Here is a 13633-nt window from a genome sequence, read left to right as displayed (position 1 = left end):
CCTGTGTCTCTCTGGGTGCACGAATTGTCACAGTGTTTATGTAGGTGCTATACATTGAGAAATAGACTTTACGGCAATAAAACATTGCAATAATATTAATAATCCAGCTATAATTCCTTGCACTCAAGCAGTTTGGCATGACTTGCCTGGAACACTACAAAGTCGTGAGTCATGGTTTGAAGTCGTGACTTACAGGCTCAAAAACCTGCTTGGAATGCAGCATAAATAGCCTATATAGTGATTATTATGTTTGTGAATATGTATTTATATTTAGCGGTATTTGACACATAAATTAATGTCATTGTTTGCGAGTATAATCAAAGTTTTTTTAGGAACATTCATAGAGTCACATTTCCAGCTAAATGACTCCAGAGTCATGTGGCAAGGACTAAGGACCATCTGTGCCTTTGGAAACAAATCCTCTGCATAGGTGAGAGCAGATCCATCGCTGGCAGATGAGTTAAAAACACTTTCTACGGCCGCTTTGTAAGCAATGTAAGCAGTGTGAGTCTGCCGATCAGTGCTTTAGGAAGCAGCAGTCAGAGCAGCAATCATCATTTGATCACCGTGTCAGAGGACGAGGTTCGGAGGGCTCTAAAGCAAGTGAATCTATGGAAAGCAGCCGGACCTGGTGGGATTTCTGGCCGTGTTCTACAGTCCTGCACTGATTAGCTCGCTGGTTTGTTTACATCCATTTTTTATAGTTTCTTGCTACATTGGTGGTTCCCACCTCATTCAAAAAATCTGTCATGATCCCTGTGTCTAAGAACAATAAGCCCTCTTGGCTGAATGACTATTGTTCAGTTGCCCTCACATCAACAGTCATGAAGGTCTTTGAGGGAATGGTTAAAAACATCATCTGCTCTTCCATCACAAATACTTTAGACCCTCTTCCGTTTGCTTATCGCCCAAACAGATCCACTGTTGATGCCATCTCTCACTTCCTGCACTCTTCTCTCACACACACTGACAGCAAAATCTGGAGCTATGGAAGGCTGCTATTTACCGACTATAGCTCAGCTTTTAATACTATAGTCGCCATAAAGCTAGCTTCTAAACTCATAGACCTCGGCCTGAATTCTTCACTCTGTAACTGGATTCTTGATTTCCTCACCGGCAGATCTCGAGTGGTGAAGTAGGCCAGTACACCTCCAACTCCATCACCCTGAACGTAGGACCCCCACAGGGCTGTGTCCTGAGTCCCCTGCTCTACTCTCTCTACAACACATGACTGCGTGTCTTCGCACAGCTCCACATCTATAATCAAATTTGCTGATGATACTGTGATTCTGGGCCTCATTCACAACAATAATGAGACTTGGATGAGGTAGAGAAATTTACATCATGGTGCCAGGACAACTGTCTCTCTCTGAATGTGAGCAAAACTAAAGAACTGATTGTGGACTTCAGGAAAAGACAGAAGCAGCCCTATACACCTCTTATGATCAGCGGGACACCTATTGAGAGGGTGAGCAGCTTCAAGTACCTTGGTGTAAACATCTCCGAGGTCCTGACTTGGCTACTCACATTCAAACACAGGTTAATAAAGCCAGGCAAAGACTGTACCATCTGCGACAGCTGAGGAAATTCATTGTCTCACTAGCAATCCTGAAAACTTTCTATTCAGGGGCTATAGAAAGTGTATTGACTCAGTGTATCTCAGTATGGTATGGGAACAGCTCCAGTCAAGACCGCAAAGCCCTGCAGATAGTTGTGCGCTTAGCTGAGCACATCTCCGGGTCTGCTTTCCCCTCTCTGCAGGACATCTACCACAAACGCTGCAAAAGCAGAGCTTTTAAAATCATCAAGGACTCTATCCACCCCAGTAACCATCTTTTCACTTTGCTGCCATTTGGTAAGCGCTTCCGTAGCCTGATGGCAAAAACAGAGAGACTCAGGAGGAGTTTCTTCTCCCAGGCCATCAGGCTCCTAAACTCAAAACCAGCCTCTTAACATCTTAACATCCCCTTAATATTCACTTTATGAGTAAGATCTTCATCATTCACTACCTCACATAGACACACTGACAGTGTCAACTTGTTTGCACATTTGCCTCTCGTACATTCCTGTGTATCTTAATATTTAAGACTAAAGTTTACTTTCATGCACATTATTTATGTTGTATATTTAATTCTATAATATACATCTTTTTATATTTTATTCTTATATTTTTTTTGTTTACTTTTATTTCATTCTTTCATAGCTATGTTTATGTATATTTTCACCTGTGTTGTTTTCTTTAACCCTTGTGGGTTGTTGGGGGCGTTTTCGTCCACTAGGGGGTAAAGTTGAGTCTTATTTTGGCCACAACTTTCTCTGTGTTTGAGCTAATGGAATGATTTTTGGTGACAAATCTTATTTTGACCCATATTTTGGGAAAATTATTTGAATTTTTTTCAAAAACTCAACGGTACACTGGGCAAATTCACTACCCTTTCGAGTTGTTCGTGGATGAAAACATCCACTAAATTAAACTGCTGTAAAAATGTACCAGATACATTTTTTTTTTTTTTTTTTTGCATAACTCTATTAATCAACCTCAGTCCTGATTAACAAAGTCCTGATTGACAAAATTACATATTTTCAATATAAAAAGTGATTGTGGACTGGATATTTTTTTACCTTTTATCACAGTCTTGGGCATGTCAAAGATTAGTAACAAAATAGGCTTTGATGCATTTTTAGTTTTTTGTGCAGCATTAGATTAATTTTTTTTCTCCCTAATTAGTTGTTGGTGGCTGTTTTTGCCCCATTGACTTCCATTATAATGACATTTTTTGATTGCAAAGCCATGACATCACATAATCATGCATTCTTGATTGTTTGTGGTTTTCCCTTTTGGGAAGAGGTAAAAAAAATAATACTCCATATAGCTTCATATACAAGTCAGAAACTAAGCTTTTTTGGCACAGGCCTATCCAAAGGGTTAATGGTCCCACCTAGTGATCAACTGTAAAAATAACAAATGTTACCTCTTCCTAACAGTGCCTCTTCCCCCAAATCAGTAACATCATTTATTAACTTGGCAATTAAAGAGTTAAATTCTTGGATTTTTTTTTTTTAACATTTGGTAGTTTTGATCAGGACTGAAGTTGATTAACAGATTTATGCAAAACACATTGAAAAAAATATGAATCTGATACATTTTTACAGCAGTTTAATTGAGTGGATGTTTTCATCCACAAACAACTCGAAAGGGTAGTGAATTTGAACAATCCACAAGGGTTAATAATTGCACTGTCCATGGAGCGGACATGACTCTCATTTCACTGCTGGTTATATATGCTCTATATAATTGTGTATGTGATGAATAAAAATCTTGAATCTTGAATGATATTCAAATGGTGATTGTTTTCTGCAGCCACATGTATCAACATATGATAATTCGAAAGATCTCAGACTATAGAATATATAAAGATGTATAGGTTTGAATGAGGAAAAATGCCATGTTCATAATAGCCACTCTATCGAAAGATGCACACTTTCTGAATAAAAAAACCCAATCACTAATGGGTAAAGTCATCACGTCACTGCAGCTGCTGTTAGATGTCCCAGTTGCTATAGAAACAGACAGCATTCTGAGATGAGTGCTTAGGACTGCACATGCACGCTAGCTGATCTAGAATGAAGAATAAGCTTTAATAACGCTATTTTAGCAAAAGAAACAACATTTATGAGACAGTTGTTGTCAGATTCCATAGGTAATTTCAAATATGAAATTTAATCAAGCTCGGCAAACAGTTTTTTTGAGAATTTGATTTGTTTATTCATTCGAAGAGACAGGAGCTACACTTGCATGGCTGAGAGGCATTTCAAAGATTACCGCCAAGTGACATGACTTTCCTTACAGATTGGCAGCGATGGAATTGGCAGCATACCAGGGACGTGCAGAGAGGGGTGCGGTGGGGCCTGAGCACCTTCCCCTTTTTCCCTTGATGCCCACTGTGCCCTTTTGTCAAGGAAATTATTTTTTTATTTTTTATTTTTTGTAATTAAACACCCTTTTGTGAAGGGCTGCCCAATCTAACTATTAGTAAAATTAATTAAGTAATTAATTAATAATTTAGCCATAAATAAAATTGTCAGATATAAATAATAGATAATAAATATACCACATACCTTCAAAAACATCCACAGCTGCCATTAAGTGGAGTTCTCAATGGAGTGCTTTGCTTGTTTACTTATATTATTAAATTATTATTATTTTACAAGAATCACGTAAAGAGAGCATGCTCAGCTATTATGTCACAGGTTTTGATGGCTCTAGGGAAACATCAATTGAGAAACCATAACAATAGCTTTATTTATAAAAAAAAAAAAAATTGCAACATGTATCTCCAGCAACTGTTATAATGCTAAAATAAACTATTGAACCATCTGTTCCCAGCAACTTTAGGCTTTAATTCGCACATCCTACCTAGAAAGCCATATTTAATAAAGAGACCATTGAGTGTTTACACTACATATTAACTATATATTTCATAAATTGTAGGATAAAACACTAGGGGTGAAAAATATTACCATGCACGGATGCAGTTTGTTCTCTGCAGCAATGGTTAAAGATCCTGATACAATGAACTATAGAAGAAAGAAAAAGAAACATTATTAGTTTTATTTTAGAATTTGCTCACATTTTGACTTTTGACTTTTTTTCTGTTTTCTGCATTTTGTAAAGCAAACATGGTCAGACATGACTTACAATAATGGATCCCCAGTACTTAATCCCAGTATCAACAGCAAATGAACCACTGAATCCTTCAATTATGCCCAGTAACATTGTGAACACACCAATCATTATCTGGACTGCCTGTGATGATAAAGTACAGACAGATAAATAGTTATCAATTTAGTCATTGACATTACATTCAAACTAAGTGAGAGACATCAACATTTTAGTAGTAAAATATAGTATTAAACACCATTGGGATTTTGGAAATTTAATTACCCCAAGGGCCTTTGGCTGTGATTTAAGAAACTTTTCCAGTTGATTCACATTGTTGACTGCAGCAGTCATGGACATCCTTAAAAAGTGTTATTTGGGTGAAAGGTAACAGAAGTCATTGTGTGGTTAGAATTAAAAAAAAAATCTTACAGTTATGTTATGTCCTCTGTGAGGAACAAAACAGATAAAGAAAACAAAATCTCCTAAATTAAATAAAGATCAGTATTTTGATTTCCTGCCATAAATCATCTATTCAAAAACAGCTTAAAGTAAAACACTATTAATGAGCACCAGCAAACAATAATAAATGATTACAGGACATCTGCCATTCCCAGCCCTAAGTCTGTGATGATACAAAACATAATTAGAAAAGCTGTACTCTTATATTGTGTGAATAAAAACATTTTACCTTAATGATCTGGTTGTTCCACCTTCCAGTTGCCTTCTCTGAATGCTTGGAAAATGCTGCCACTGTAGAATGAACCACAAATATAAGCACTGCTTTTAAATTCTTCTTCTGTTTTTAGTCTTTAAACATAAAAAAAAAAAAAAAAAGTTTGGGTGCTTTCAGTGATCATCAGAATGACCAGTCCCCTTATAGTCATTGTTCCTGGGTATATATGTAAATGATTTATTTTGAATTGCAAAGTAGATTGTTGAAATAGGACTTTTTAAATACTGTAGCTTTAAGTATACTATATGGTCACACATCATTTTAAGAGTGTGTGACTGTCGGTTGACCCATTCCTCCCTTTACCTCCGAGCACCAGCTTGACAATTAAGAAAAAGTAATGGATGTGAGATAGATAACTTGTGGAGTCTGTTTCTTATCAACACAATTAAGGCACAAATGTAATACATTTTATTAACAAGAATATAGATGAGTAACTAGCACAACTACTAAATAAATAACATGAATGGATAAAGAAATAAAGTGCATAAGATGCAAGTGATTAAGCTGGATGTTGCTGTGGCAGCTGTCACTGTATCGGCATCACAAAATGTTTTCTCACATTATAGTGCATTGATGACCCATAATTATTCATGAGACTACATGTCCTTGTCCTATGAGAAGACACTTCATTTAATTATTCACAACAGCACCTTTTGTTTGATTATTAGTCATTAAAAGAATAGTTTACAATATGTAGAGTTTGGTTCTTTATCATAACAGCTGTGTAGAAATTTAGCATGCAATAAAGGCTAAATGAAATGGATCATCTGCAGTGAATGGGTGTAATCAGAATGAGAGTTCAAACATAAAAACATCACAACAATTCACAAGTAATCTACATGACTCCAGTCCATCAATTAACATCTAACATTCTAACTTCAAACCTTCACTTCCAAGTATGATTCCTCTATTTATATTATAGCTTCCTCCATTTAAAAAGTTATGTATCAATGAGAAAACAATGAGTACAGATCAAACACTGTTTACAAGGAAGAATACACTCACCTAAAGGATTATTAGGAACACCATACTAATACTGTGTTTACACAGTATACCCCCTTTCACCTTCAGAACTGACTTAATTCTATGTGACATTGATTCAACAAGGTGCTGAAAGCATTCTTTAGAAATGTTGGCCCATATTGATAGGATAGCATCTTGCAGTTGATGGAGATTTGTGGGATGCACATCCAGGGCACAAAGCTCCCCTTCCACCACATCCCAAAGATGCTTTATTTTGTTGATATCTGCTGACTGTGGGGGCCATTTTAGTACAGTGAAAACTCATTGGGTCTCATTCATGAAACATTCGTAAATATACGAGTAAATATCTGAGTGATTTGCGCGTAAAGAGAACTTCCCGAAAACTCTTCTCCTGATTCACAAAAACAGTCATAAATGGAACGCGCGTGCACGCTCACTCTCAATTACCATAAATCCCGCCTATTAAATCCGACTGACAACTATATATTAGCATCATATTATGACACCAAACGAAGGATTTCAACATGTCTTCTCAAAAGCGACTGAAAAAGAAACATTTCTCAGCTGCAGAAATTGAAGTTTTATTATCAGAAGTTCATTCAAAACGCCACATTTTATTTTCAAGCGTACTAGTGGCGTATCAGGTCCTAAAAAAGGAAGTTTGGCAGCATATTACAGATCCTATTACTGGCTCTCATAATAAAAGTTAAAAGAAAAACCGTATGTAATTAATATATATAATATTTTTTTCAAAATGCTGTGTAAATATGTACCCGATTAAGATGAATTAAAATGCAGCCGTATTAATGAGCAAAACGTTCAGACGTTAAATGCACTATTTACGCGTGGCTGGGAGCAGGTGTAGATTTCTTTCGTACCAACTAACATTTGGAAAATACGAACGTTTTAATGAATCCGAAAATTTACGCCAAAACCACTTTACACGCGATTTACACAAAAATTCGTTCTGCTCGTGTTTCATGAATGAGACCCATTGTCATGTCCAAGAAACCAATTTGAAATAATTCAATCTTTGTGACATGGTGCATTATCCTGCTGGAAGTAGCCATCAGAGGATGGGTACATGGTGGTCATAAATGGATGGACATGGTCAGAAACAATGCTCAGGTAGGCCGTGGCATTTAAAAGATGCCCAATTTGCACTAAGGAGCCTAAAGTGTGCCAAGAAAACATACCCCACCACCAGCCTGCACAGTGGTAACAAGGCATGATGGTTCCATGTTCTCATTCTGTTTACGCCAAATTCTGACTCTACCATCTGAATGTCTCAACAGAAATTAAGACTCATCAGACCAGGCAACATTTTTTCAATATTCAACTGTCCAATTTTGGTGAGCTTGTGCAAATTGTAGCCTCTTTTTCCTATTTGTAGTGGAGATGAGTGGTACCTGGTGGGGTCTTCTGCTGTTGTAGCCCATCTGCCTCAAGGTTGTTTGTGTTGTGGCTTCACAAATGCTTGCTGCATACCTTGGTTGTAACAAGTGATTATTTCAGTCAAAGTTGCTCTTCTATCAGCTTGAATCAGTCGGCCCATTTGCCTCTGACCTCTAGCATCAACAAGGCATTTTGCCCACAGGACTGCCGCATACTGGATGTTTTTCCCTTTTCACACCATTCTTTGTAAACCCTAGAAATGGTTGTGCGTGAAAATACCAGTAACTGAGCAGATCGGCACGTCTGGCACCAACAACCATGCCACGCTCAAAATTGCTTAAATCACCTTTCTTTCCCATTCTGACATTCTGTTTGGAGTTCAGGAGATTGCCTTGACCAGGACCACACTCCTAAATACATTGAAGCAACTCTAATGTGATTGGTTGATTAAATAATTGTATTAATGAGAAATTGAACAGGTGTTCCTAATAATCCTTTAGGTGAGTGTAGTTAAAACCAGTCCTTAATAAACAGTCAATGGATTTTGATGTGTTGATTGAAAGGACAAAAGAGGATGGATGTTTGAACTTGTTTGAAGTGGTGTTGATCAACTCATCACATTTGACTTAATGTTTCCATTACAGTTATGGCACTCCTTGACTCTGTGTTGGCTGGCAACTTTCACGCAGTCGCGGTCCCCTCAGTCCATGCCTTTGTCCAGAGGTGTCATTACACCTGGAGGCGAGTACGAGAAACTCTTCTTCAAGTCTCAAAAATTTAGCCCGTTTTTTATTCTCCCCTTAATCCACCTTCCCTGGTTCCTCTACTGCCGTGTCTCATGGATGGGGAGCACTCTTATTTGGTAAACCATATTCTGGAGTCGAGGTGGAGGGGACGCAGATTCCAATACTTGGTGGACTGGGAAGGTTATGGTCCAGAGGAGAGAAGTTGGATCACTCCCTTATTGATGATTACAATCAATGGGTAAGTTTGGCAGGGAGTGCCAAGAGGAGGGGTACTGTCACAGTTGTTGGTTTTACTTACTCATCCGTGGCTGTTATGTGTGCGTTAGTGGATGTGTCTCTGTGCGGCTGCTGTTAGCTGATCATTTTCAGCTGCAGCTCATTATCAGGCTCTATTTAAGGAGAGCTAACCCTGTCTTGTTTGTCAGTTCCTAGTGTAAGTTGTCCAATCTGGCCAATGCTTCTCATGGTTCCTGATCTCTTTTCTCTGGGTTGGAATTACTGCTCCGCCGTCTTCAGCCCATTGCGTCCCTGTGCTACCTTGTCATAGAGCCGGTCACAATCTTCCTTGCCCTACCATTTGTCTGTTGAGACTCTCAATAAGCATTTATTGTACCTCTATTGAATCCTATCTCTTTTGTGTTGTGACAGTGTTAGCATTTATTTACAGTAGCAGACATACTACTAATACAATAATGACTGATAGCTGACATGTAGTTGCAGAGCTACTTATCAACAGCTGTCTAAAGGATACCATCAAAATAATGAAACCGATATTATAATAAAAATAGTTTAATGCAAAAATGTTATATTACACACTCATCTGATCTGTTATCTGATCCTATCTAATAAAATAACGTACTCGGTTACTAACGTAACCTCATTTCCCTTAGATAGGGAAGTCATTTTTCACAGATTTCTGAAGCCTTTTTCAATCACCTAGTGAAATTGCACAACCGAGCCTATGGTGAGTAAGCCTTCCTGAGCCTGTGCCGGGGGGGGGGGGGGCATCGCGCTATATAAGTGGCTGTCTCACCTAGGCAAATTGATTTAATTCGAAAGAAGCAATGACATGAGGTGTCCTTTTACATAGCATGGCAAAGTATGCAGTACTCAATGCGTATCTAAGGGAAACAAGGTTACGTTAGCAACTGAGTATATTCCCTATCGATACTACACTCGTAATGCGATGTAAGCCTTTTAGGCTAAGATGCTATGGGGACAATACAATCACACCATGCTATCAGGGAGGATGACTGGGTATTTTGCCCAGAGCACTGAGAAGGGCTTTTAATGAATACGTAAAGTATCCCTTGGATGTAGATACACCAGTCATCTTGTCGACCTCTTAGAGTTCAGCTGCCAAGTGGCCTGTGAACATGTAGGGGGTCAAAGCTAACACCAGGGACCTGGATGCAGTTGGAGTCCTAGGCTGGACAACAAGCAAAAACCGACCATGAGGGTGGGCTTAAGCTGACAGGACCTGCTTTTGTAGCGCAGGAACATTCAGGTTGTAGAACCTGACAAATGTGGATGGTGAGGACCAACCGGCTGCCGAACAGATTTCTGCAATAGGCACGCCATTAGACCATGCCCACGAGGAGGTCATGCCCCTTGTGAAATGTGATCTAACTCCAATCGGCCATTGGAGCCCAGAGAATGAGTAAGCGAAAGCTATCACATCCACTATCCATCTGAATAGCCTATGCTTCGAGACTGATTGACCTTTGGTGTGGCCTCCGAAGCACAGAAAGAGCTGTTCTGACTCGAAATGAGGCGGAACATTCAATGTAGGCTCTTAAGGCCCCGACAAGGCAGAGGAAGTTCAACTCCTAATCATCCTGACAAAAAGGAAATGAGGAGAGGACAACAATCTGGTCTCTGTGTGGAATGGAGAGAAACTTTGGGACATACCCATGCCTTCGGGATGACCTTGGAGTCACCAGGCCCAAACTCAAGACAAGAGGGGCTCATGGAGAGCACCTGTAATTCTCCTACTCACTTAACCAACAATAGTGCCATTATCAGAGCGGATCTCAGTGACAGAGAGCATAAGTCAGCAGTCTGAAGCGGTTCGAAGGGCAGCTCTTTGAGGATCCCTAAGAACCGTGGATAGGTCCCATGTGGGGATCATGAAGGGGCAAGGAGGGCTCAGCCTTCTGGACCCTTTCAGAAAACTAACAATCAAGTTGTTCAACCACAGACTGCACGGCTATAGGAGCATGAGAGGCTACGATAGCCGCAACATAGACTTTAAGGGTAGAGGGAGTACATTATCCATTACAGTTTTTTTACAATCATTATGACAATCTTTTCAATAGTTTTACAATTTTCCTAAAAAAAAGTTACCAGTTAGCACAACATCCATCTGTGTAGGCTATATAATTAACATATTTCTTATTGCTTTGACACAAAATGAGTTAACAAAAATTTAAAATGCTTGAACTTTATTTACACAGAAGCTCAACCAAGTCCAAAACAATGAAATTTTATTGCCAAATTTTCAAATGCTTTCACACTTTATGTCAGAACAGATAACACTACTAAAGCTACTACTAAATAATGAAATATAGAAACGTAATTTTCTGTAAAGTTGCTTTGTAATGATTTATATTGTAAAAAGCGCTATACAAATAAACTTGAATTGAATTAAATTGAATAACATCATGTCCTAAAACTAACTTATAGGTTAAAGTCAAAGTGAACAGATGTTCATATTGTGAACTGAACCACAAATATGTCCCCTGTATTTTATTTTATTCCATAGCTAATGATAAACAGCTGATTGAAGTTTAGCAAATATATAAGCTGATTCTATAAGCTGATTCTGATCTTGTTTGGAAAAGTGCACTCCTGCATAAATCTGAGATTTTAGAAGATCTGTACCAAAGACTGGTGCCAGAAAAAGGGGACAGGTGGGAGACCACTTGCCAATATATGTGATCACATAGAACAATGTGGCATTCCACCATTCCCAGAGCAGTCAGTCAATGATGATTCTTTTCCTAGGCCCTTACTACCCTTTCCTCAACCTCATTGATACATTTTTCTGGAGTCTGGAGATTGAAGGTTTTTGGCCATCGTCATCAGGGCCAAATGTCCCTCCAGGATACAATGGATGCTGCATGCCAAGACATTACAGCTGAATAATACCAAAAGTGGATAAGGCATACCAAAAGATACTTCCCAAGATGCCTTGCCAGAGAAGATATCAGGTGTGATGTGGATATTTATTTAATTCTTCTGTTGCTTTTCCTGTTTACAGTTTTACAGTACAGTTTTAATTGCTTACCGCATTTACCAATAAAAGTACTTTTTCTAAACTCTTAACACAGCAGCACAACTAAATCACACAGTTACAAATAGTACATTTTCTGGCCAAACCACATCAACTCTACATTTCAAAATGCTGAATTCCTTTTTCTACATGTAGTAACTGTATCAAAACACAGCAAACATAATTCAAAATAGAGTCATTTGGACAAAACATTAGCACTACTTTTCTATACAGTAGGAACATATAGCCAGTCTTAGAATATTGACTGTCAAAATACTAACAGTTGATGGCTTTACAAAAACTGCATTACGTTCTTCTACATGTTTGACATAGATGTTTCGGTTCTACTTGCATAGACAATATAAAAATTGTTCATTGTTCAAAAATTCCATTGTTTGTTTGTTTTTTAGTTACCTTCAACTGAAACCCATTTTACATTTTTAAGTGTTGAATGTGTTCATTCTTTGCAACATACTGTCTAAAACTGGACGAGTCATTATACTTTATAGAATATACAATTGAAAACATTGGATCCTCTATGCAGAAATTCAATTGGAACCTTGACTGAAATTGCTCTGCAGTGGGTTGGGGTTGGATGTGGATGGTAGCTGATGCCAGTGATCAACAAAAATTACAACATAAATGGCCTTTGGTTACTATGCAAGCTTTTTTCCATCACAAGATAAAAAAATAAAAATGGTAATTGTGAACTTTTTATCTCACAATTTGGACTTCTGTTCTTGGAATTGTGAGTTTACATCTTGCAATTCAATCTTTATCAGATTCACAATTGCGACAAATAAAAGTCAGAACTGTGAGATGAAACAAAGTCACAATTACCCTTTATATTCCATGGCAGAAATAAGCTTTCATAGGTTCCACATGTGTAAGAGGGAAAAACAAACAAAAAAACATAAAATATATATATTCCAGCACACATTCTTACCCCTTCCCTTACTTATCTTCTTCTGATCCAAATACTTCTCTCCCTCCTCCAACTATTCCTCTCCCACTCTCAGGCATTATTTTTTATCTCTCTGATTCTTTGTGTTGCAAAGTGATCATTCTGAATGAGCTCTTCATCAGGGCCCGGTTCAGATGTCTTAAATCAAGGATGGGTCTGAGACCACCATACTTTTTTGGGTACATGGAATTACCGAATGTAGAAGCCTGACTTGCTCTCTGATGGGGGCACCACTTCTATTGGCCTTTTTCACCTGCATAGATTTTTCCTCTGAGCGAAGGATATGCACATCCTTGCCTGTCACAGAGGATAGGACGACACCGTTGAATGACTGGTGCCTCAGAGTGAATTTCAGTACATAACCTCCCGGGATGGCCTGCCAGGCCTCATCCCACATGGCGAGGGGTTGTATCGGTTCAGGCATGGAGTCGCTGTAAGGAATTGTGGTGCTCGTAAATAGTGGAAAAGGATATTTGCTCTCTTTCTGAGTATGTTTGTGTTTTATTGGAAAACGTTATAATAGTGGCACGCTTCCAGGGTGCTATGCTGGGCTCTGTGCATGCAACAAACACTTCGCTTTGAGCATCCGGAACAGAAGGAGGTGACAGGATGGTGAGACGAGGCAATTTGGGGGTCTGGCCGCAGCGGGACTTTGCCTCCCCTTGTTTCTAACTGGTGCATCAGGCTTATTCTGAGGTGCCAGGTCCAGCACTAGGGCCATGGTCCCTGCCGCTTCAAAAGGTGGTAGCATTTAGCAGACCATGAGTGCTGTTGGGACTCAGGCTGTGGTGTGACTTGTTTTTCCGGCAGCAGAGTTTTACTGGGCTAAGGAGTCGACACCGGCTTGGGGCAACTCGAGGCAGACGAAGACGAG

The 13633-nt window shown here is 38.9% G+C and overlaps 1 protein-coding gene across 1 annotated transcript in view; it reads right to left on the bottom strand.

Annotated features, from left to right (window-relative positions):
- Positions 1 to 5488, bottom strand: part of LOC113050716 (membrane-spanning 4-domains subfamily A member 4A-like) — a 40459-nt gene extending 34971 nt beyond the window's left edge. Inside the window, exons 1-4 of the mRNA XM_026213968.1 lie at positions 5352 to 5488; positions 4946 to 5021; positions 4700 to 4807; positions 4522 to 4578 (exon numbers count right to left, since the gene is read on the bottom strand). Coding sequence (XP_026069753.1) covers positions 4522 to 4578; positions 4700 to 4807; positions 4946 to 5020 — 240 coding nt within the window. The 5' untranslated portion in view covers position 5021; positions 5352 to 5488. The remainder of the gene's footprint in view (positions 1 to 4521; positions 4579 to 4699; positions 4808 to 4945; positions 5022 to 5351) is intronic.
- Between the last annotated feature and the right edge of the window lie 8145 nt (positions 5489 to 13633).

Source organism: Carassius auratus, chromosome 31 (genome assembly GCF_003368295.1).
Source record: "Carassius auratus strain Wakin chromosome 31, ASM336829v1, whole genome shotgun sequence".
Lineage (NCBI taxonomy): Eukaryota > Metazoa > Chordata > Actinopteri > Cypriniformes > Cyprinidae > Carassius > Carassius auratus.
This window is presented reverse-complemented; position numbering and strand designations above follow the sequence as displayed.